Raw genomic sequence first — 25,592 nt, forward strand, 5'->3', positions numbered from 1 at the left:
TTTTCCGCCACCAATTAGGCTTTCTGTGGGTGGTATATTTTGCTAAGAGCCACTTTACTGTAAATGCATTTTAACAGGAAGAATAAGAAAAAAATGGAAAAAATTCATTATTTCTCAGTTTTCAGCCATTATAGTTTTAAAATAATACATGCCTTCATAATTAAAACTCACGTATTGTATTTGCCCATATGCCCCGGGTATTTCACCGTTAAAATTATGTCCCTATCACAATGTATGGCGACAATATTTTATTTGGAAATAAAGGTGCATTTTTTCCGTTTTGCGTCCATCACTGTTTAGAAGCCCATAATTTATTAAATCATATTGATATACTCCTTTGACATGCATATTTAAAAAGTTCAGACCCTTAGGTAACTATTTATGTTTTTTTTTTTTATTATTATTGTAATTTTTTTTTTTTAATTTAAACTTGTATGTGGGTATTTTTTGGTGTGGGAGGTAAACAGGGTTTTTTAAAATATATTTATATGTTTATTTGTAAAACTTTTTTTTTTAGGTGTAATTTGCTATTTGGCCACAAGATGGCCAGAATCAAAAAGTCCTGGGAGCGATCGATCTCGCTCCCAGGCAGAAGAAAGGAGACCAGAGCTCAGAAAAGCCGCAGCGTCTGAAGAGACGCTGTCGGCTTTTCTCCGGGGGGGTCCGATCAGCGAAAGGGATTTATAATCCCTTTCACTGATCGGTGGGCTAGCGGCCAGCAGCGGGGGCGCGCACGGGGGGGGCCCGCGGGAGCGCGCGCGACCCGCGGGAGTGCGCGCAGCCCAACTGGACGAGAAATTTCATCCAGTTGGGCTTAAGTGGTTAAGGTGTATCCATATAAATGGCCCACCCTGTACTTTATCCAAGCAATGTAGGTATTGCAAGTACAACCAATATCTTGGTTTTCAATTCATTTGAACGTATTGCACATAGAGGGAGGGACTGGCAGAGGTATCCTTTTGTTTTCAGCCACATGGGGAATATTCACTGCAACATGAATTTTAGCATATCTGCAAAACATATGATGTTCCAGTCTCCCAGCAACCAAACACTTACAGTCTACAGCATACATGTCAAACTCCGGCCCGCGGGCCATATCAGGCCCTCAGAGCCATTAAATGTGGCCCCAAAGTAGTTTCCCCATTTTGTATTATGTTTGGCCCACTCTAGACCACCAGGGAAGCTGCACTGGAAGTGAAGCCCTAGAACTCCAGGGAAGCCATATGGGGGAGGTATGGGGAAAGCACTAGACAACAGGGAACTGTATAGAGGAGGGAAGGGGGGCACTAGACACCAGGAAAATGTATAGAGGAAGAAGGGGGTCCATTAGACACCCAGGCAACTATATAAGGGAAGGAGGTGGCCAGTAGACATTGAGGTTGCCTCATTACAAGATACCAGTGTTCAATTTCAGCTCACTTTGTATTTGAGTTTGACACCCCTGGTCTATAGCAAATAGCTAGCAATATGGCCTGGTGCACACCGAACGGTTTTTGAAGCGATCCGCAAACCGATTCTGCCTTGGAAAATGCTTGGCTAATGTATTTCAATGGGCTAGTGCACACTGGCAGTTTGCATTTTTTAGCAAAACGCAAACGTGGGTCCTGCAGCACTTTTACGGTTTGCAGAAGTGTTTCTGCCTCAATGTAAAATATAGGAAAAGCTCAAACCGCTCTGGAAAACGCTAGATCAGAGCGGTTTTCCAGGCGTTTTTGTACAGAAGCTGTTCAGTAACAGCTTTACTGTAACAATATTTGTAATCTGCTTCACAAAAACGCTCGGCATGTTTAGAAAACGTCTCTAAACATGCCTAGAATCGCTCTGAAATCTGCTCCAAAAACCTCTAGCGTTTTGAGGATTTGCTAGCGGTTTTGGTGTGCACTGGGCTTATCACAGGCAGGGAACAAGCCAGACCCATCAGCACACACTACACCCTAAGCCACGCCCCTGAGAAACAGGTGGCAGACTAGTCCATATGTGTGCAGTTTTAGCTCATATAAGTTAATCCATGCCTAGAATTGATGAAGACCAAGTTAAACTTGAAGCAGTTGCCTGAAAATCTGCAACACCAGCTGCATGTTTGGCCTTTTAAAGACATTAAACCCTCGTATAAGAGGCACGTCACCCGGCGGGGATTGGGATTTGATCCCTCGGGCAACATTGTGAGGCCAATACTGTACAGACATATCACTAGCCAGTAGGCTAGCAACGTGGCTTGTTGCAGTGCAGGGGGCACGGAGGCCTGACAGAGCGGCGCGGTAGTGGTCACGTAACAGCCAGGGGGAGTGGGGATGATCTCAGCTGGCGATTGGCTGAATGAATCCGCCAGGCTGATTGCTGGCCGAGGTATCGGGAAGCATCGGCAGCTGCTGAACACACATTAGATTCTCAGCAGAGGGGGACATCATCATATACTGTTTTAAAATGAACCTGAGGTGAATCTCAGGTAAAAAAAAACACATAGCTCAGTAGAGGACGCCTCTGCATCCTATAGAGCAGTGATGGCTAACCCTGGCACTCCAGCTGTGGTGGAACTACAAGTCCCATGAGGCATTGCAGTACTCTGTCAGTTCTAAGCATAACCCGGGGAGGCAGAGGCATGATGGGATTTGTAGTTTTGTCACAGCTGGAGTGCCAAGGTTAGCCATCACTGCTATAGAGGCTTCTAAAGCCATCTTCCTGACCTCCATTGCCATTGGTGGACCCGCCCAAAGAAATCCGACAAGAGCTTGTCGGATTGAAAATCCAGGCCCCATTTCTCTTCATGCACAATGTTCACATCTAGCGTTGCCTTCATCCAAGTGTCAGTGACTATGTCATACACACATGTATCCATCACGGATATTAAATGTGTGGGGGGGAAAACAATGCCTTTTAGTTCCCACAACTCATTGGAATTGGATAATAGAGAATAAAGGTGGCCACATAATCATCGGCTTTCTCCCATCAATGTACAGCCAATTTGTTTGCTCCAATCGAATCGGTGAGAAATTGGTGCAACATTTGGCCTGATTGATCAACCAGTCAATTTCCAGCTGATATCATCAATTAGGTGGATTGGTCCGGATGGAAAATTTTGGTCGATCGCTGGCGAATCAGGACTACGTTGCTAGCGGAATTCGATTTGACATCCAAAAAAGCTACTCTCACCTTCACTTCCGTATCCCCAGGTGCCTGTGTGACGCAATGCAGAGGCTAAACGCTAGAGACCTCTAGTGGTTATAATGCCCCAGGACCTCGCCATGCCCGGGTGAGAACCGCACGGGTGGAACAAGAGACTAGGACCCGGCAGGCTGAAATCCTTTGTTGATCTGTGTGTAGTGCAGCAGGTAGATCCCTCTCTGATCAGATAATGATCGAAGCGGGATCAATCTGCTGGCCATATTGAGCAGTGTATGGCACCCTTAATGCTACGTATGCACTATGAGATTTTCTGGCAGATTTACTGTCAGATCGATTATTTCCAACATGTCCGATATGATTTCTGATCATTTTCCGATCAATTTCTTATGGAAGTGAATGGAAATCGATCGGATAATGATCGGAAATCAGCTCGGAGTTCTTGGAAATAATGGATCTGACAGTAAATCTGCCAGAAAATCTCAAAGTGTGTACCTAGCATTAGACATGGTGATGTGATGGAACAGTGTAAGATACTCAGCAAAGCAAGGTAAGGGCTTGTTCACACCTAGAGCGATTTCGTTTTTTTTTTTAAGCTCCGGCGATTTTTAAAATCGCCCTAAAAGCGTTTGTGCAATGATTCCCTATGAGAGTGTTCACATATGAGCGGTTCGATTCCGAACCGCTCACCAATGCACTGCCTGTACCATTTTTGGGGCGATTTGCCTCAATGGAAGGTATACGGAAATCGCAAAGCGCTTGAAAAAGCGATTTGTATAGTGATTTCAGCAGCGCTTTTATAAATAAATACATTAGGGTTGATTCAGTAAATGGTGCTAACCCATTTAGCACGCCTAAAGACTTTGGGCGTGATAACTAGGGGGCTAACTGGGTTAGCACCGTTTACTAAATTCACATTGTGCGCAAAGTCCCGCGTGCAAAACTTTGCGCGCGCGCACAGCGCGGTGTGTGCAAAACGGTGCATCGCGGGGCAACGAAAACAGCGCACCCGATGCGCCTATAAGGTCGCATTGGGTGCGGCCTTAACGTCGCATGGTGCGACGTTAAGGTCGCACCAAATGCGACCTTATAGGCGCATCGGGTGCGCCGTTTTCGTTGCACCGCGATGCACCGTTTCGTGAATTTATCACACCTAAACCAACTTTAGGCGTGATATAGGGCTTTTCACAGGCGTGCTAACACTTAGCACGGTTTACTGAATCAAGACCATTGGATTTATTCATTTCCGGGTGAAAGAGTTCACTTTCTGGCACGTCAGGAAGTGAAAAAACTAATCGCTCTGCAAAAGCGCTTAGAAAAGCGATTTACAAAAAATCCCCAACGCGCAGGTAAGCACTAAAAAAAAAAAAAAAAGCGTTGCTCACAAAATCGCAAAACGCTGGCATCAGCAATTGCGATTTATGATGTGAACAAGGCCTAACTGTACATAATACAACACTAAAGGGTCAAAAGAACAGATTGAAAATGTTTCTATTATCCGTGTGTGTTTGCTGCTTTTAGCCATCATTAACAGCGTTTGTTTATGCAAATATGCGTTATCTCATTGAGACACGTCCTCTGGGGAGGTTATTTCTGACTCTGGCGGTTAATTAAAGCTGCTAATGAACGCTCACATCACTGATCAAGAAGAATCACAGGACCGTATAGCGAGCGCTACGAGTCAGAGGCGCCACTTTGCGTCGTTTTTTGCAGGTGTTGAGATAATCAAGGGTGCTAAAACAGCTTAATTACACAGCTTGAGTGTTTCTGTCCTTATTTTTCCTTCATGCTAAGCAGCATCAAATGCCAACCAATGTGCCGCCCTTTCGGGAAAATAAATAAGTAAATCAAATCAAATGGTTCCCCATCTGCATGAAAATGAAAGTGCACTGACATGCGAGCAGTTACCAAACATCCCACTATCATCCGTAAAGGACATCTGAAGTGAGAGGGATATGGAGGCTGCCATATTTATTACCTTTTTAACCATAACAGTTACCCAGCAGTTCTACTGATCTTTAGGCTGCAGTATTATCTGGATCACACACCTGAAACAAGCGTGCAACTGAAGTCCGACTAGATTAGGTTGGACTTCATCTGGTTAATCTGCATGCTTGTTCAGGGTCTATGGCTAAAAGTATTAGAGGCAGATGATCAGCAGGATAGCCAGGTAACTGGTATGGTTTAAAAGGAAAATAATTATGGAAACCTTCGTGTCCCCTCGTACTTGTCCTTTAAAGAGAACCCGAGGTGGGTTTGAAGAATGTTATCTGCATACAGGGGCTGGATCTGCCTATAGAGCCCAGCCTCTGTTGCTATCCCAAACCCCCCTAAGGTCCCCCTGCACTCTGCAATCCCTCATAAATCACAGCCACGCTGCTGACACACAGCTTGTCAGAGCTGGCTGTGTTTATCTCTATAGTGTCAGTCTGCTGCTCTCCCCGCCTCCTGCAGAACTCCAGTGCCTGCCTGCATCCCTTCCCTCCCTGCTGATTGGAGGGAAGGGACGGGGGCAGGGACCGGAGCTATGCAGGAGGTGGGGGAGCAGCCGAGACTGACAGTACAGATGTAAACACAGCCTCACAGCAGGGCTGTGATTTATGAGGGATTGCAGAGTGCAGGGGGACCTTAGGAGGGTTTGGGATAGCAACAGAGGCTGGGCTGTATAGGCAGATCCAGCCTCTGTATGCAGATAACATTCTTTAAACACACCTCGAGTTCTCTTTAAAGTGTACCTTAAAGAGAACCCGAGGACAGATGGGACACAGAGGCATGTTCTCTGCCTCATGACTTGCCTCGGTGTCCCCACACCGCCGCTCTCTGCCCCCTGACCGCCATGCTATAGCCCCCCCCACCAGGGGCGTTCCTGCAGGGTTTCCAGAGCTGCCATTGCGCAGCTCTCTCTCCCTGGCCGCGCCTCCTGCCACTCCTCCACCCACACGCTGTGAGACACGCAATCTCTCCGTGCAGCGTCATGACCTATAGGTCACAAAAGTCAAAGTGGGCCATTGCGGCCCCAGGAGCGACGGTTTTTGCGGCTACCTGATCCGCTCAGCCCCCCGGATCAGGTAGCCTACTTTTTTTTTTTATTTATTTGAGCCCACCTCGGGCTCTCTTTAACTACCCTAAGACCGCCCCACTCCAACGGGCGTGAATGCGGCGGCAGCCCCAGGACCGCCTGACACCAATTGGCGTCAAGTCCTGGAGCTGTGGTTTCCCAGGGAATGGCCGCGCACATGCGCGATCGTTCCCTGCCCATTCACGGAGCTCAGCTCCGTGATTAGCCTGCTAGCCGCCGATCGCGGCTTACAGGCTGTTTGTAAATGAAAAGGGAAAGAAATCCCCTTTGTTCACATCTGTACAGCGCTGCAGTCTCCGGCAGCGCTGTACGAGATCAGCGATACCAGGCCTCTGATGGCCGGGGATTGCCATCCTCTCATAGGCTGATGCCTATGAGAGGCGGAGAACAGGATGGATCGCCGTCCTGTTCAAACCTTGAGGCGGAGGGAGGAAGGAGAGGGAGGGGGACAGCGGCAATGAGAGGCTAGAGCCTCTTTGAGGCAAAAATAAATAAATAAAAAACATCTGCCACAGCGATCGGACACCTCTGGCGGCATGTCCCCTTGGGGACAAAAATAGGAGGCGAGTCCGATCGCTGGGCTCCATAGCTGGGCTGTGCAGGAGGCTGAAATACCTGCACAGCCCAGTACAGCAAAAAAAGGGCTGGTCGTTAGGGGGGTTTAGCTCTGTAGTCCTCAAGTGGTTAAAAGGGATAAAAAGCATAGGAACTTAAAGAGGCCCCCCATCCTCACCAGAGAGAAGTGCACACCTGAGGAAGGGCTCTGCCTGAAACATGTAGTGTATCCGTCTACTCCAATACAGCTTGTTGCTGCTATAGCTCCTGAGTGCCGTGTCTTCTTGTGGGTTTGCAGGGGTGATGTACCTGCATGACAATGAGCTCCGGCTGGCCGAATTGTTATTGGTTTATACTTAAAGGTGAGGAGTCCTTCTACTGTTGTCCTCACAGGAGGTGATCCAGTGCCAGGACCCCCAAATGTCCGTTGACGAACCCTTGTTACCCCGGGTGTTCTTCTGCGGAAATAGCCGATCGGGCTCCGCTATTTCCACCGGAGCCAACGGGAAAGAGGCTACTGTGTCTGTGCACAGCCACAAAATATGTTATTGATATTTGGCCGGGGTCCCAGCACTGGATCAGGATGTCCAAGAAGGACGGGGAGAGCCTCATTAGGATCCACAGGCTTCCGTCTCGCAAAGTATCAGAATTTACTGATTTAAAGTCACAGGTGTTCTCTAAGGTTTCCATGCGCTAGTCTAGTTAAAAGGACCCAGCCGGAAACCTGAGACCAATGGCCCGCTCCCTGCAATTTGGTAGCGATCACTAATTTGTAATAGGGGACCATCAACCGGATAGATACGCACCCTGGTCTCCTGTGTCAGAGGCAGAGCCCTTAACCATTACACTATCCAGCCACTAATATAGGTGAGGTTTCTCCCCTGTTGCCAGGTTTATGTCAGATCTGTCCATTCCCAGTGGTCTTAGCAGCCACTCACTTACACTAAGTAGCATGTGCATCAGCCACCTAATACATGGCAACTCGAACCAACAGAAAAAGAGAGATTTGGCAGTCTGTGCAGAGATGAAAGACAACCTCTTGGCAGCATAGATGGTACATGAAAGTGGATGGCAATGAGCGCTTCAGGGAAGTGATAGCCAGCACTAATCCTGCTTTTTTTTTTTTATTGGCTTTAGTAGGGATTTTTCAAGTACTTCAGTCTTTTGTGACTATCCTATACTATAAAACCCATGTCCCGGCGTCCACTCCTGTCCGTGCTTTTGCGCTACTGTGCATGTGTAAAACGGGCGGCCGTTAGGACAGGGCCAGGGGGGTGGGGGTGCACAGGCGCGCTAACATGAGGCGGCGGACACGGGCGGGAGGGGGGTTGTGAGGGTGGCCTAGAGCCTGTTTTTTTGAACAGGCTGAGGTCTGCTAGTCTACTTATAAATGTGTATTTGTCAAGGGGTACTCGAGATAATGCTTCTCAAACCAGGGAGTACTTTCATAAGGGTGTATTTATCATACAGTATATGGAAAATAAAAGTTTGCTTTCTTAAAACAGAAGGTATTTGTGATAATTCAGGTTGGAGTGAGCATAAGAGGTCTGCTGAATATGCAAATCATCCTGTGTTGTCCCCTGTAAGTTAAACACACCCCCAGAACCGCTGGGATGCAATGATGTGTCAGCTTGTTAAATATACAGAGCCACAATAATCCAACATTAATACAGCCCGTTTCGGATTGGTTGATCCTCATCAGTGCATGGCATGGATTAATGTGGCTCTATGTAGAGCCTCATACAATATATAACATTGATAAGCACCGCATTATAGTTCCCAGGATCATCAGGTATTTTAGGATGCCTAGAGCCTACAGGTGTGTCTGTTGCTATGGAGGGGAGGAGGAATCAGGGCGTGGCAAACAATGGAGTGGCCTCTAGTGGGTAGGGCAAAGACAACAATATGGTCAGGCATTGCTCAAGTGTCATTGTCAATAAATATTGGGCTTACCAAATCATTAAAGGGAACCTAAACTGAGAGGGATATGGATGTTTGCTTATAAACAATACCAGTTGCTTGACAGTCCTGCTGATCTCTTTGGCTGCAGTAGTCGCTGAATCACACACCTGAAACAAGCATGCAGCTAATCCAGTCTGACTTCAGTCAGAGCACCTGATATGCATGCTTGTTCAGGGGCTGTGGCTAAAAGTAATAGAGACACAGGATCAGCAGGAGAGTCAGGCAACCGGTATTATTTTAAAAAGAAAAATGCATATCCTCAGTTCAGGTTCCCTTTATCCTCCCTGGCGGTAAGCCCGAACTGAGTTCGGGCTATGCCGCTGCGGAGGATTTCTCAGGCCCTGGTGGGCCGATTTGCATAATTTTTTTTTTTTTTTTGGTACAGGCAGCTAGCACTTTGCTAGCTGCGTGTACTTTACGATCGCCGCCGCTCCGCCGCTACCTGCCGCGCCCCCCAAGCCCATTGCGCAGCCTGGCCTATCAGCGCCAGGCAGCGCTAAGGGGTGGATCGGGACTCCCCCGTGCGCCATGACGTCATCCGATCGTCCCCATGGCGACGGGGGAAGCCAAACAGGAAATCCAGGTCTGAACGGGATTTCCTGTTTGCTCTGATTGCCGGAGGCGATCGGAAGGGGTGGGGGGATGTCGCTGCACAGCGGCTATCATGTAGCTAGCGCTAGGCTAGCTACATGATTTAAAAAAAAAAATTAAAATTAATGTGCTGCGCTGCCCCGTCGGTTTTAATAGACCGCCAGGGAGGTTAAGCAACCCCAGCGGACACACACTAGATTACCACCTAAACTGCAAACTGTATGGCACAGGGCTGGATTTACAATAAGGCTCGTGCCTACAGGCGGCTGATGATAGAAAGGCGGCTCATTCCCCTCCCCTAGTGCCTCCCTATGCACAGTCCTGAGTGGAGCATGAGTGGCCGACTACACATCATTACACCGGCATGGGAGTCCTGCACACGCGCTGTTCTCTAGTATTGAACCGTGCATGCGCCAGCTGGCATGATGACGCATAGCCAGCCGGTGGGAGGAAACTAACTGAGGAAGCGGGAAGCAGCCCTGACAACCAGGGCTGTGGAGTCGGAGTCGAGGCAATTTTGGGCACCTGGAGTCGGAGTCGTGGTTTCAGAAACTGAGAAGTTGGAAGATTTTTGTACCAACTCCACAGCCCTGCTGACCACTTCAGACAAAAGTCCTCCCATAACGGAGACGCCAGCCAGGACTGGGAGAGGAGCCAGGAGGACGCCGGGGAGTCTAGAGTGGGCTGGAGGAAGCCCCAGGTAAGTCATAATTTCCTTTTAAGTGAGTGCTCAGGGTCTCTAGCGCTGCTGGGGTATTGAGCGGGAGCAGGGTGAGCCATCATTCAGCATACCCTGTGCCCAGCTCAAGCGCGGTGAATTAACACCTATGCATAAGTAGGGGCTACACTGCTGTGCGCAACAGTCACGCATTGTAAAGTTAATGAAATGTCATTTGTCAGTTCATACAGCTTTGCTGCCAGCCCGCTGGATTCGATTCATTTGGGACCATCGCTTTCATAAATGGAGGGATTCTATGCATTCTGATTAGACTCGGAGACATTTTCTTGTACAAGGTACTATTGACGTTTATTTTATGTACACACAAATAACAGCACAATCTCCCGCAGTGCATGCCGCCTCTACTTCGTCTCCTTCTTGTCTCCGGCCTCCAGCTTTGGAGTGTCTGCTGTCTCCCGGAAGGCTGGGAAGGCTTCCCACGGGCTGCTCAGATCAAACTTGCGGAACTCCTGTGACAGCTGCACTGGTTCTGCTACTACGCGTTTCACCTCATCGTCATAACGCAGCTGGAAGAAAAGAAAACAATTCATCAAATGGCCGACAGAATACAGACTATGCTGGGAACAGGATGCTGCTATCTTTAGGTTTATTATATTTCATACTAAAGTAATGATCTCCTCGCCATCAACTGGGCCTCTGTTTACAAACCACCACCAACACAGTCCGTGGGTGTGATTGCTCTACCTGTTTAACCCCTTCAGGACTGACCGCTCTGGCCCCCTTAAGGACCAGAGCAGTCTCTAGTTGCCCCCCACCCCTTTTCTTTATAATTCCTGGTGATCTAGAAGCCCCCTTCCCTAAACATTCCCCTGGTGGTCAAGTGGCCCCCACCTTACTCCCCCCCCCCTGCAGACTTCAGCAGTATGAAGCGAGGCTAGGTAACCTTCCTCCACTCTCCAGTGCCGAGCAGCTGTGACCAGCATCACAGCAACCAGCCTATCAACACGGCTCCTGATTAATGGCAGGCGTGTTGTCAATTGACAGCTTAATCTCCGGTCTTGAGTGGGTGTGATTGTGGCGAGAACGCGTGGACAGTGTTGTGCGAAATCTACGTTGTGTCTTGAGGCTCGCAGCCATAAGCATGACGTATATTTCAACCATGTCGGTCCGCATAGGCTTAATAAAACCTTCACACCGATTGGCAGCTTCAGGAAGTGGTGGTGGTGGTGGGGGGGTAGGGCAGTATAGCTGCACTCTCCCCCCTACAAGAGAACATATTTAAGCGCTGGGCAGTTCGGCGCAGGGCGGGCCATCGACGGCTCTCCCTGCTGCCGCTAAACTCTGAGGGCGGCGTTAAATACTATTCCCCCTCCGAGTTGTAGCAACTCAGAGGGAGATGTAATTCGGGGTCTGGTGATTGCTAGAGCCCTGAATTACTGTTACACGAGGCATGCAGCATAGCATTGCTGCTATGACGGCCCCCAGCTTCCCCCGCTGCAGCATGAAAGGGTTTCTGGGGTGGTTATGTGACCTAACAGAGCATGAGATCAAACTGACTAGAAAGGGTGGGGTGGAATCGGGAGGAGTGTAGAGATAGAGAGTGTGAGGGCGCCTGGGTTTGCCAGCATGAAGTTCGGCATTAAGGTAGAGCACAATTGTCACATAAATCGTGATAGCATATGAGTGCTGCATAAGCACTTGTACTATATCAGGCAGATTAATGTGAAGGTTGGAGGACAACCGAATGTACCAAGATCTCCTAGCAGATTGGTGTCTGTGGTTAAAGTTGAAGGATAGTATGTGGTATAGGAAAGTGTACAGGGTTGTCCAACATGTGTACAGTGGAGGAAATAATTATTTGACCCCTCACTGATTTTGTAAGTTTGTCCAATGACAAAGAAATGAAAAGTCTCAGAACAGTATCATTTCAATGGTAGGTTTATTTTAACAGTGGCAGATAGCACATCAAAAGGAAAATCGAAAAAATAACCTTAAATAAAAGATAGCAACTGATTTGCATTTCATTGAGTGAAATAAGTTTTTGAACCCTCTAACAATAAAAGACTTAATACTTAGTGGAAAAACCCTTGTTTGCAAGCACAGAGGTCAAACGTTTCTTGTAATTGATGACCAAGTTTGCACACATTTTAGGAGGAATGTTGGTCCACTCCTCTTTGCAGATCATCTCTAAATCCCTAAGGTTTCGAGGCTGTCTCTGTGCAACTCTGAGCTTGAGCTCCCTCCATAGGTTTTCTATTGGATTAAGGTCCGGAGACTGACTAGGCCACTCCATGACCTTAATGTGCTTCTTCTTGAGCCACTCCTTTGTTGCCTTTGCTGTATGTTTTGGGTCATTGTCGTGCTGGAACACCCATCCACGACCCATTTTCAGTTTCCTGACAGAGGGAAGGAGGTTGTCGTTCAGGATTTCACGATACATGGCTCCGTCCATTTTCCCGTTAATGCGATTAAGTTGTCCTGTGCCCTTAGCAGAAAAACACCCCCAAAGCAAAATGTTTCCACCCCCATGCTTGACGGTGTTTTGGGGGTCATAGGCAGCATTTTTCTTCCTCCAAACACAGCGAGTTGAGTTAATGCCAAAGAGCTCTATTTTGGTCTCATCAGACCACAGCACCTTCTCCCAGTCACTCACAGAATCATTCAGGTGTTCATTGGCAAACTTCAGACGGGCCTGCACATGTGCCTTCTTGAGCAGGGGGACCTTGCGAGCCCTGCAGGATTTTAATCCATTGCGGTGTAATGTTTCCAATGGTTTTCTTGGTGACTGTGGTCCCTGCTAATTTGAGGTCATTCACTAACTCCTCCCGTGTAGTTCTAGGATGCTTTTTCACCTTTCTCAGAACCATTGACACCCCACGAGGTGAGATCTTGCGTAGAGCCCCAGAGCGAGGTCGATTGATGGTCATTTTGTGCTCCTTCCATTTTCGAACAATCGCACCAACAGTTGTCACCTTCTCTCCCAGCTTCTTGCTAATGGTTTTGTAGCCCATTCCAGCCTTGTGCAGGTCTACAATTTTGTCTCTGACATCCTTGGACAGCTCTTTGGTCTGTCCCATGTTGGAGAGTTTGGAGTCTGTGGACAGGTGTCTTTTATACAGGTGACTAGTTAAGACAGGTGTCCTTAATGAGGGTGACTAATTGAGTAGAAGTGTCTAACCACTCTGTGGGAGCCAGAACTCTTAATGGTTGGTAGGGGTTCAAAAACTTATTTCACTCAATGAAATGCAAATCAGTTGCTATCTTTTATTTAAGGTTATTTTTTTCGATTTTCCTTTTGATGTGCTATCTGCCACTGTTAAAATAAACCTACTATTGAAATGATACTGTTCTGAGACTTTTCATTTCTTTGTCATTGGACAAACTTACAAAATCAGTGAGGGGTCAAATAATTATTTCCTCCACTGTATAGGCATATAGTACTGGAGTGAAAGTAGAAGGATCTGCAGTAGCAGGAAAATAGGGCGTCGGCTGAGGGTGGACGAAAAGGGCGCTGCCATATATTCTATTGCAATTATCGTTAATATGGCAAAAAAAAGCAGAAAAAAGTGCGCCGCAATAAATATCGTTAACAACATTACAACGTTAACGTTTTTGAAGTAGGTTATCGTTTTAGAAGCTTTCAACATTATCGTTTATGTCATTATTTCGTTTGTATGTACAGATTTTATGTCATCAAAGATATTATCGTTTCTATGTGGAAAAGGGTGTTTCTGCAGAGGGAGTGGTTAGGGTTAGGCACCACCAGGGGAGTGGTTAGGGTTAGGCACCACCAGGGGAGTGGTTAGGGTTAGGCACCACCAGGGGAGTGGTTAGGGTTAGGCACCACCAGGGGAGTGGTTAGGGTTAGGCACCACCAGGGGAGTGGTTAGGGTTAGGCACCACCAGGGGAGTGGTTAGGGTTAGGCACCACCAGGGGAGTGGTTAGGGTTAGGCACCACCAGGGGAGTGGTTAGGGTTAGGCACCACCAGAGGAGTGGTTAGGGTTAGGCACCACCAGAGGAGTGGTTAGGGTTAGGCGCCACCAGGGGGTGGTTAGTTTTAGGCACCACCAGGGGGTGGTTAGGGTTAGGCCCCACCAGGGGAGTGATTAGTTTTAGGCACCACCAGGGGAGTGGTTAGGGTTAGGCACCACCAGGGAAGTGGTTAGGGTTAGGCACCACCAGGGGAGTGGTTAGTTTTAGGCACCACCAGGGGAGTGGTGAGTTTTAGGCACCACCAGGGGAGTGGTTAGGGTTAGGCACCACCAGGGGAGTGGTTAGGGTTAGGCACCACTAGGGGAGTGGTTAGTTTTAGGCACCACCAGGGGAAGGTTCTGTGTGAGAGTAGGGTTGGGTTAAGCCGTATTGTTGAATTACGTAACGCTTTTTAGCTTTAATATCTTTTAATTATTATTTTTTGTCTGTTTTTACAACGGTATTTATCGTTAACCAAGTTTGACAACGTTGTTTATCGTTTCAGATTTCGTTATCCACCAGAGCCCTTTCGTTATCAAGCTGGGCCCTTTTTTCATGCACGGAGATCTGCACACTGTACACACACCCAGTCAGCCAACAAGAATCAGAAGGGATTTTTGTCTGGAGTGAAGCCTGGGCCTGAGTTTTAAATTGTGCCTGCCCCTTGCTACCTCACTAATCTGATCCTGTTAGCCAGCTGCCCCCATTTATACCCACTAAAGGCAGGTGAAGGAGCACCCGATGAAGAGGAGGGTGTGCCGAGACCCCTACACCAGTATCTCCAGGGGTAAAAAGATCTGAATCACCACCAGAATGTATTATAGCTCTTTATGGCATCACAAAATACATTCTGAAGGTGCCAACCCATCTTTGACTTACTGACCCATTTTTAGGCATGTATATTTATTTTGGAGGTCAGTGTTCTCCCCAGGCTCTTTTAGGCGGGTGCTACACCCGGCTATTTTTGGTGACCACCCGGCTGTTATCTTCTCACCTCCTCCTCTGCTGTAAGCAGAGAAATGGCAGCCCTGCATTCTCTCATCTTGCCTCACCCGGCTATTTTTTCATGCCACCCGGCTACTTTTTCATGCCACCCGGCTGGAAAAAAATTCTGGGGAGAACTCCGGAGGCCCTATAGCATTTGCTGTGTCCCATATTCACATAGGGTTGAATTCAGGCATTTTAGATTTTTTTTTGTTTTATTTTTAAATTTACATTTTTTTTAATAAAATAAAGTCTGCGTTACAGAATCAGCATAAGCCCGCACAGGGGTTTGCAGTACAAAATACAAAAAATAATATGCCGGCAGCATATGTGCTTCTTTGCTGGATTGTGCAAATTACAGCAAACCTGTACGCAAGATAGACATTCTGTAAAGCAACCTGTGGGCATGAAAGCCAACCGACATCAGAAAACAGTACATATCACATGAAAACTAAACATATGAAATCCTGACAGGCACATAGTGGCAAAGAAAAAGGTAGATCAGAGCCCCCAGAGACAACAAACGCACCTTGAATCCAAACCAGACGCTCTGCAAATGCACTAGTTGCAAACTATTAAATGGGAGCGACTGACCGTAGAATAAACTTACAGTTTTTGTATACAGCGGAGAAAGGCAGCGCTAATTAAAGAGAACCTAAATCGATTGGACAAAAACGAGTTTTACCTGGGGCTTCTACCAGCCCCCAGCAGACGTTCTGTGCCTATGCCGTCCTGGAACGATGTTCCAGTCCCTTGCCGCGGCTCAGTTTCGTTTTACAACAACAACTTGCGAATCGATGTATACTATGTCTGCTCGGCGCTAACCACGCGCATTCTCGCATCGCCAGGAGCCCGCTGCGCTTGTGCCGTACTCGGAAATTTTGTACTGCACCTGCCCAGGACGCTCCAGGCGATGCTCTCGGCCAGGGCCGTGCAGGGCTGTACATCGAATGGACAGTCGGTGCAAAACAAAACTAAGTGGGGACCAGAGCATCGTGCCAGGATGCCGCGGGTATAGGACATCTGCTGGGGGCTGGTAGAAGCCCCAGGTAAGTGAAACTTGTTTTTGGCCAATCGATCTAGGTTCACTTTAAGACACACTGCATCTAAATGACTAGCTGCATGAGTGAGCAGAGCCTACTAATAGACAACATGCACACCCTGCATTCAAATCAGATGTAACAAATTAACATTTGTGGATGTTGGTTTTCATACTAGCTTGCATGCGAATTATCAAGTACTTGACCCTCCCTCCACGATGAAGTCATCCTCTGCAGGAGGGGCCCTACATCTAACTAATTTAAATTACAATTTCTCTACTGTGTACAAAAACTACGTTTATTCTATGGTCAGTCGCTACCATTTAATAATTTGCAACCAGTGCATATGCAGAGCTTCTGGTTTGGATTCAAGGTGAATTTGTTGTCTCTTGGGGGCTCATCACATCTCTCTTGGTACCAAATCAGTGGCAGCCTGGTGATGCGCTGATCTACCTTTTTTTTTTGCATGCTTAAACTTTCATTTCTTGTCGTACCCAGGTTATGTATACGCATGTCTTTAATTTAGTTAGATGTAGGGCCCCTCCCGCAGAGGATGACCTCATCGTGGTGGGAGGGTCTCAAATACTTGATAATTTGGAAACCAACATCCTCCAACAATAGCAATTTGGTGCATCCGATTTGAATGCAGGGTGTGCATGTTGTCTATAAGTAGGCTCTGCTCACTCATGCAGCTAGTCATTTAGATGCAGTGTGTCAAGAGTAGCGCTGCCTTTCTCTGCTGCGTATAAAAACTGTAAGTTTATTCTACAGTCAGCCGGACATGTCCTCGTTCGCACACCCATCGCTGGGAGCTTCCTGTGCAGGTGCAGTAGAGATTTTCTTGTACAGCGCCTGCGCAGGACGCTCCCGGCAACGGTAGCGCGAATGAGGACTTGCGCGACCAGGGCCACGCAGATGCAGTGGCCATCGACTTGCAAATCGGCGATAACGAAAGTGAGCTGTGGCGGGGGACCAGAGGATCATGGAGTACCAGCGCTCGCACAGGGCAGCAGCAGTAGGCTGGCAGAAGCACCAGGTAAGTTTAACTCTTTTATTCACACTTCAGGTTTCCTTGAAGGGAACCTAAACTGAGAAGGTTATGGATTTTTCCTTTTAAAAAAATATATTTTTAAAAAATATTAATTTCAAAACAGAAGTAAATTCTCCAGCAACATCTTTTGAAGGGAACGTACCTCCACATATCCAGAGAGGGGGAAATCTTTTCGGAAAGGATGGCCCTCAAACCCATAATCTGTTAGGATTCTTCTCAGGTCTGGATGGTTGGCGAAGAATACTCCATACATGTCCCAGACCTACACATAAAAACAAATATAGCATTAATAGGAGCATGTCACTAGCTACTATTCATGACAAATACAAAGGTAAAGGGTCCACACCCCATAGACTCCAGCTGTTTGGCCAGAGCAGTGGTTGTCTGGCATAATGCTTTGGGGGTTGATCAATGCCACACAATGAATGTAAAGCTGAATTTCAGTAAGCTTCAATGGAATAAAACCAGTGTAAATACCCATCTCTGTGCTGACTAGTGGGTTAAAGGGAACTGGCAATTACAAAATACACTTATTTAAACTACCCCCTTTTATTATGATTATGCCCCCTTAAAGGAATACTGTAAGGGGGGGGGGGTGTCGCAGGAAAATGAGTTGAACTTACCCGGGGCTTCTAATGGTCCCCCGCAGACATCCTGTGCCCGCGCAGCCACTCACCCATGCTCTGGCTCCGCCTCCGGTTCACTTCTGGAATTCCAGACTAAGTCTGAAAACCCCTGCGCCTGTGTTGCCGTGTCCTCGCTCCCACTGACATCACCAGGAGCGTACTGTGCATGCTCAGTATGGTCTGTGTCTGCGCAGTACGCTTCTGGTGACGTCAGCGGGAGCGAGGACACGGCAACGCAGGCGCAGTGGTTTTCAGACTTTGAAGTCTGGAATTTCAGAAGTGAACCGGAGCATCGGTGAGTGGCTGCGCGGGCACAGGGTGTCTGCGGGGGACCATTAGAAGCCCCGGGTATGTTAAACTCATTTTCCCCCAACCCCCCTACAGTATTCCTTTAAGGGGAACCCGAAGTGAGATATGGAGGCTAATACAGTAAACCCTTTGCACACTCACATGTTCATACAAATGCATTCACAAAAAGCAATCATACAGGAACTGCTATCCCTACAGCTAAGTTAAAAGCCGGGGTCTTAGTTACAAAAAAAATGCATTCTCTTTCGCAGTCACCTACAACGCACTATGCAAGAGAATGCATTATTTTGTAACTATGACCCCGGCTTTTAACTTAGCTGTAGGGATAGCAGTGGTTCCTTGATTGATTGATTTTTGTGAATGCATTTGTATGAACAAGTGCATGTGAGTGTGCAAAGGGTTAACTGTCTTTGCCATGTTGCTGGCCACACCCACTTTAGCACCTCCCTAATAACTTATTTAAATATCCTAACTTGACGCAAAGTGCCTGGATTGATGCGTTTTTTTTCTTGAGATATGGAGGCTGCCATATTATCTTTTAACCACTTGAGGACCGTGGACTTTACCCCCCTTAAAGGGAAGGTTCAGGGAGGGTGCCTAAAAAATAAAAATCAATTTCCACTTACCTGGGGCTTCCTCCAGCCCGTGGCAGGCAGGAGGTGCCCTCGCCGCCGCTCCGTCAGTCTGCGCCTGCGCAGTACAGCCCGGCGGACGTCCGATGACGTCAGCGCGCCGGCGTGGGACGCAGAAGTGCCGGGCCTTGGAGCGCAGAAGAGCCCGACCTGGCAGCCGGCCTGGCCAGGTCGGGTCGGCCACCGGGAGCCTGCAGAGCGGCGGCGAGGGCACCTCCTGCCTGCCACGGGCTGGAGGAAGCCCCAGGTAAGTGGAAATTGATTTTTATTTTTTAGGCACCCTCCCTGAACCTTCCCTTTAAGGACCAGGCACTTTTTTTCAGACCACTGCAGCTTTCACGGTTTATTGCTCGCTCATACAACCTACCACCTAAATGAATTTTGGCTCCTTTTCTTGTCACTAATAAATCTTTCTTTTTGTGCTATTTGATTGCTGCTGCGATTTTTACTTTTTATTATATTCTTAAAAAAAAGACATGAATTTTGTCAAAAAAATTATTTTTTTAACTTTCTGTGCTGACATTTTTCAAATAAAGTAAAATTTCTGTATACATGCAGCGCGAAAAATGTGGACAAACATGTTTTTGATAAAAAAAAAACCATTCAGCCTATATTTATTGGTTTGGGTAAAAGTTATAGCGTTTACAAACTATGGTGCAAAAAGTGAATTTTCCCATTTTCCAGCATCTCTGCCTTTTCTGACCACCTGACATGTTTCATGAGGGGCTAGAATTCCAGGATAGTATAAATACCCCTGAAATGACCCCATTTTGGAAAGAAGACATCCCAAAGTATTCACTGAGAGGCATAGTGAGTTCATAGAAGATATTATTTTTTGTCACAAGTAAGCGGAAAATGACACTTTGTGACAAAAAAAAAAAGTTTCCATTTCTTCTAACTTGCAACAAAAAAAAGAAAAAAAAAAAAAAATGAAATCTGCCACGGACTCACTATGCGCCTCTCTGAATACCTTGAAGTGTCTACTTTCCAAAATGGGGTCATTTGTGGGGTGTGTTCACTGTCCTGACATTTTGGGGGGTGCTAAATTGTAAGCACCCCTGTAAAGCCTAAAGGTGCTCATTGGACTTTGGGCCCTTTAGCGCAGTTAGGCTGCAAAAAAGTGCCACACATGTGGTATTGCCGTACTCAGGAGAAGTAGTATAATGTGTTTTGGGGTGTATTTTTACACATACCCATGCTGGGTGGGAGAAATATCTCTGTAAATGACAATTGTTTGATTTTATTTTACACACAATTGTCCATTTACAGAGAGATTTCTCCCACTCAGCATGGGTATGTGTAAAAATACACCCCAAAACACATTATACTACTTCTCCTGAGTACGGCGATAGCACATGTGTGGCACTTTTTTGCACCCTAACTGCGCTAAGGGGCCCAAAGTCCAATGAGTACCTTTAGGATTTCACAGGTCATTTTTGTTTCAAGACTACTCCTCACGGTTTAGGGCCCCTAAAATGCCAGGGCAGTATAGGAACCCCACTAATGACCCCATTTTAGAAAGAAGACACCCCAAGGTATTCCGTTAGGAGTATGGCGAGTTCATAGAAGATTTTATTTTTTGTCGCAAGTTAGCGGAAATTGATTTTTATTGGTTTTTTTCACAAAGTGTCATTTTCCGCTACTTTGTGACAAAAAATAAAATCTTCTATGAACTCACCATACTCCTAACGGAATACCCTTGGGTGTCTTCTTTCTAGAATGGGGTCATTTGTGGGGTTCCTATACTGCCCTGGCATTTTAGGGGCCCTAAACCGTGAGGAGTAGTCTTGAAACCAAATGTCGCAAAATGACCTGTGAAATCCTAAAGGTACTCATTGGACTTTAGGCCCCTTAGTGCACTTGGGGTGTAAAAAAGTGCAACACATGTGGTACCGCCGTACTCAAGAGAAGTAGTATAATGTGTTTTGGGGTGTATTTTTACACATACCCATGCTGGGTGGGAGAAATATCTCTATAAATGACAATTGTTTGATGATTTTTTTTTTACACACAATTGTCCATTTACAGAGAGATTTCTCCCACTCAGATCCGTGTCTCCTATTCCCAGTGGTGAAGACTGCAAGTTAAGTTGTTTTGTTATCATGCTCTGCCCTCCAATCAGAAGGACTTCAGTTTTGTCTGCATTTAGTTTCAGCCAGTTGTCATTCATCCATTGCTGTAGTTCACGTAAGCAGGCGTTTATAGTTAGAGTTGGGTCTGTCACACCAGGCTTGAAGAAAAGATATAGTTGGGTGTCGTCTGCATAGCACTAGTACGTCAGGCCATGTTTTTGGATTCGTTTTCCCAACGGTAGCGTGTAAATCGTGAAAAGCAGGGGAGAGAGGATTGAGCCCTGGGGCACCCCATACTTAAGTGTTACAGGGGTGGACAGGAAGGGCCCCATAGACACTTTGTGGGTTCTGCCACTCAAGAAGGATTGGAACCACTGAAGTACTATGCCATCAATGCCGCAGTATTCCTGTAGCCTGTTTATCAAGATGTCATGGTCAACTGTGTCAAAGGCTGCAGAAAGGTCTAGCAGTATGAGGATCGAGCACTCTCCTCTGTCTCTTGCCATGAGAGTTTCAAGACTACTCCTCACGGTTTAGGGCCCCTAAAATGCCAGGGCAGTATAGGAACCCCACAAGTGACCCCATTTTAAAAAGAAGACACCCCAAGATATTCCATTAGGTGTATGGCGAGTTCATAGAAGATTTTATTTTTTTGTCACAAGTTAGTGAAAAATGACACTTTGGGAAAAAAAAACAATAAAAATCAATTTCCGCTTACTTTTGACAGAGAGTAAAATCTTCTATGAACTTGTCATACACCTAACAGAATACCTTGGGGTGTCTTTTTTTCTAAAATGGGGTCACTTGTGGGGTTCCTATACCGCCCTGGCATTTTACGGGCCCAAAACCGTGAGTAGTCTGGAAACCAAATGTCTCAAAATGACTGTTCAGGGGTATAAGCATCTGCAAATTTTGATGACAGGGGGTCTATGAGGGGGCGAATTTTGTGGAACCGGTCATAAGCAGGGTGGCCTTTTAGATGACAGGTTGTATTGGGCCTGATCTGATGGATAGGAGTGCTAGGGGGTGACAGGAGGTGATTGATGGGTGTCTCAGGGGGTGGTTAGAGGGGAAAATAGATGCAATCAATGCACTGGGGACGTGATCGGAAGGGGGTCTGAGGGGGATCTGCGGGTTTGGCCGAGTGATCAGGAGCCCACACGGGGCAAATTAGGGCCTGATCTGATGGGTAGGTGTGCTAGGGGGTGACAGGAGGTGATTGATGGGTGTCTCAGGGGGTGGTTAGAGGGGAAAATAGATGCAATCAATGCACTGGGGACGTGATCGGAAGGGGGTCTGAGGGGGATCTGCGGGTTTGGCCGAGTGATCAGGAGCCCACACGGGGCAAATTAGGGCCTGATCTGATGGGTAGGTGTGCTAGGGGGTGACAGGAGGTGATTGATGGGTGTCTCAAGGTGTGATTAGAGGGGGGAATAGATGCAAGCAATGCACTGGCGAGGTGATCAGGGCTGGGGTCTGAGGGCGTTCTGAGAGTGTGGGCGGGTGATTGAGTGCCCTAGGGGCAGATAGGGGTCTAATCTGATAGGTAGCAGTGACAGGGGGTGATTGATGGGTAATTAGTGGGTGTTTAGGGTAGAGAACAGATGTAAACACTGCACTTGGGAGGTGATCGGACGTCGGATCTGCGGGCGATCTATTGGTGTGGGTGGGTGATCAGATTGCCCGCAAGGGGCAGGTTAGGGGCTGATTGATGGGTGGCAGTGACAGGGGGTGATTGATGGGTGGCAGTGACAGGAGGTGATTGATAGGTGATTGACAGGTGATCAGTGGGTTATTACAGGGAAGAACAGATGTAAATATTGCACTGGCGAATTGATAAGGGGGGGGGGGGGGGTCTGAGGGCAATCTGAGCGTGTAGGCGGGTGATTGGGTGCCCGCAAGGGGCAGATTAGGGTCTGATCTGATGGGTAACAGTGACAGGTGTTGATAGGGGGTGATTGATGGGTAATTAGTGGGTTTTTAGGGTAGAGAACAGATGTAAACACTGCACTTGGGAGGTGATCTGACGTCGGATCTGCGGGCGATCTATTGGTGTGGGTGGGTGATCAGATTGCCCGCAAGGGGCAGGTTAGGGGCTGATTGATGGGTGGCAGTGACAGGGGGTGATTGATGGGTGATTGACAGGTGATCAGGGGGATAGATGCATACAGTACACGGGGGGGGGGGGGGGTGATCAGGAGGGAGCAGGGGGCAGTTTAGGGAATAAAAAAAAATAGCGTTGACAGATAGTGACAGGGAATGATTGATGGGTGATTAGGGGGGTGATTGGGTGCAAACAAAGGGGGGTGGGCAGGGGGGGGGGGGGTCTGAGGGGTGCTGTGGGCGATCAGGGGGCAGGGGGGGGGAATCAGTGTGCTTGGGTGCAGACTAGGGTGGCTGCAGCCTGCCCTGGTGGTCCCTCGGACACTGGGACCACCAGGGCAGGAAGCAGTCTGTATAATACACTTTGTATACATTACAAAGTGTATTATACACTTTGTATGCGGCAATCCGGGTGCTAGTAACCCGCCGGCGCTTCCGAACGGCCGGCGAGTTACAGCGCGAGGTGGGCGGAGCCAGTCCCCGGCGGCCGATCGCGTCACGAATGACGCGATCGCGCCGCCCATGCCCCTACAAAGACCGCCGCCTCTGTGCATGCGGCGGTCCTTGCTGGGTCCACTTTCCGGCCGCCTCTGTGCGTTGGGCGGTCGGGAAGTGGTTAAAGTGGAACTAAACTCAGAAATTCCTCTCTGCTCTACAATATAAGAAACAGCATTATAACCTTTATGGGAAGAAATTCTTTATTACAATTTATGGAAATCCTGAACTTTAACTTGGTTTCACAAAGGGCAATGAAAGGGTTACGTTTCAGTAAATATAGGAGTTGCCTAGGCAGAGCTCTCCTGCAGCCTATTTATGGCTGCTAATAAGGCAGTTCGATCTGGCTTAACAAACAGAGAACATAGAGAAGAGAATTTCCTCAGCAGGAATTTCCTTGGAATAAATACTTTTCAGTGTCTGCTGTACAAGAGTTGGGGTCCGCTTTAAACAATGAACATTGCCTGGCTGTCCTGCTGATCCACGGCCTCTAATACTTTTAGCCATAGACCCCAAACAAGCAGGCAGATCAGATGTCTCTGACTTAAAGGATACATCCATGCAGGTAAAAAATATGATAAGTGTATAAGTAATACAAAGTTTATTGAATATTATGTCAGAGATTTATCTCGCTTTAAAGTGAACCAGAGCTGAAAATAAACGAATGAGAAACAATTGGATCTGTCCTTCTACTCACTAAAAATGATTTAATGTTTCATAGTCTCTGCTCACTTGCAGTGTCTCAAGAGTCCCAGAGTGGAAATACATAAACTTCTGACCTTTTTCTCTCACAGTAAAAAGCCCAGGTATCTGCTTAGGAAAGTGTTTTAAAGCTGTAATTTGTTATCAGTGAGCCGACTGAGCCCTGACTGGAGAAAAACTGTCACTTCCATAGCTAATTATAAACTCTTTCAGGCAGGGTAAAAAGAAAAGGAGCATAAGTGTCTACATACAGCATAGGTGTCTGTATGTTTGCCACTGGATATACACATGTCTAGGCCTTCGACACTGTTCCCCACAAAAGTCTGGTGCAAAAGTTGAGGATGCAAGGAATGGGGAAGAGTCTGTGTTCATGGATAGGGAACTGGCTAATGGACAGAAAACAAAGAGTTGTGGTCAATGGATCATACTCAAAATGGGAGACTGTTAGCAGTGGGGTCCCACAGGGGTCTGTTCTGGGTCCAGTGCTCTTCAATTTATTTATTAATGACCTAGTAGATGCAGTAGTGAGCAATGTTGCTATTTTTGCAGATGATACAAAATTGTGCAGAATCATTAACTCTCAGGAAGATAGTGTCATATTGCAACAGGATCTGGATAGGATGGCTATATGGGCACATACATGGCAGATGAAATTCAATGTTGACAAATGTAAGGTCATGCATTTTGGACGTACTAATGGTCTAGCACCATACAAAATAAATGGGATACAGTTGGGGACATCAAACTTGGAGAAGGACTTAGGAGTACTCATTGACAACAAGTTAAATAATCGTACTCAATGCCAAGCAGCTGCAGCTAAAGCTAACAAAATTTTGGGATGCATTAAAAGGGAAATAAAAACTCGAGATGCTAGCATAATATTGCCCCTGTTTAACTCTCTAGTAAGGCCACATCTGGAATATGGAATTCAGTTCTGGGCACCACATTACAAAAAAGATATTGCAGTTTTAGAGCAGGTGTAGAGACGAGCAACAAAATTGATGCGTGGGATGGAAGGTCTCACTTATCGAGAAAGGTTAGATAAACTGGGTTTATTTAGTCTAGAGAAAAGACGCCTTAGAGGGGATCTAATTAACATGTATAAATACATCAGAGGGCAATATAATACCTTGGCGGATGAGCTTTTTGTCCCTAGGCCTTCTCAAAGGACTAGAGGACATGATCTGCGCATGGAGGAAAAATGTTTTAGCCATTTATTTAGGAAAGGGTTCTTTACAGTAAGAGTGATTAAGATGTGGAATGCATTGCCACAGGAAGTCGTTATGGCAAACTCTATACCTGCATTTAAAGGGGGCTTAGATGCTTTCCTTGCGTTGAAAGACATCCATGGCTACAATTACTAGGTAATGCCTAATGATGTTGATCCAGGGATTTTATCTGATTGCCATCTGGAGTCGGGAAGGAATTTTTCCCTTTAGGGGCTAATTGGACCATGCCTTGTAAGGGTTTTTTCGCCTTCCTCTGGATCAACAGGGATATGTGAGGGAGCAGGCTGGTGTTGTACTTTATACTGGTTGAACTCGATGGACGTATGTCTTTTTTCAACCAAAATAACTATGTAACTATGTAACTATGTATCTCACTATGTCACATGTCA

At 47.0% G+C, this 25,592-nt stretch overlaps 1 protein-coding gene across 1 annotated transcript in view; it reads right to left on the reverse strand.

Moving 5' to 3' along the window:
• Positions 1-10,307: 10,307 nt before the first annotated feature.
• Positions 10,308-25,592, reverse strand: part of NDUFS3 (NADH:ubiquinone oxidoreductase core subunit S3) — a 28,041-nt gene continuing 12,756 nt past the window's right edge. Inside the window, exons 6-7 of the mRNA XM_068261030.1 lie at positions 17,178-17,297; positions 10,308-10,552 (exon numbers count right to left, since the gene is read on the reverse strand). Of these exons, the coding sequence (XP_068117131.1) occupies positions 10,388-10,552; positions 17,178-17,297 (285 nt within the window). The 3' untranslated portion in view covers positions 10,308-10,387. The remainder of the gene's footprint in view (positions 10,553-17,177; positions 17,298-25,592) is intronic.

This window comes from Hyperolius riggenbachi, chromosome 11, assembly GCF_040937935.1.
Source record: "Hyperolius riggenbachi isolate aHypRig1 chromosome 11, aHypRig1.pri, whole genome shotgun sequence".
NCBI lineage: Eukaryota > Metazoa > Chordata > Amphibia > Anura > Hyperoliidae > Hyperolius > Hyperolius riggenbachi.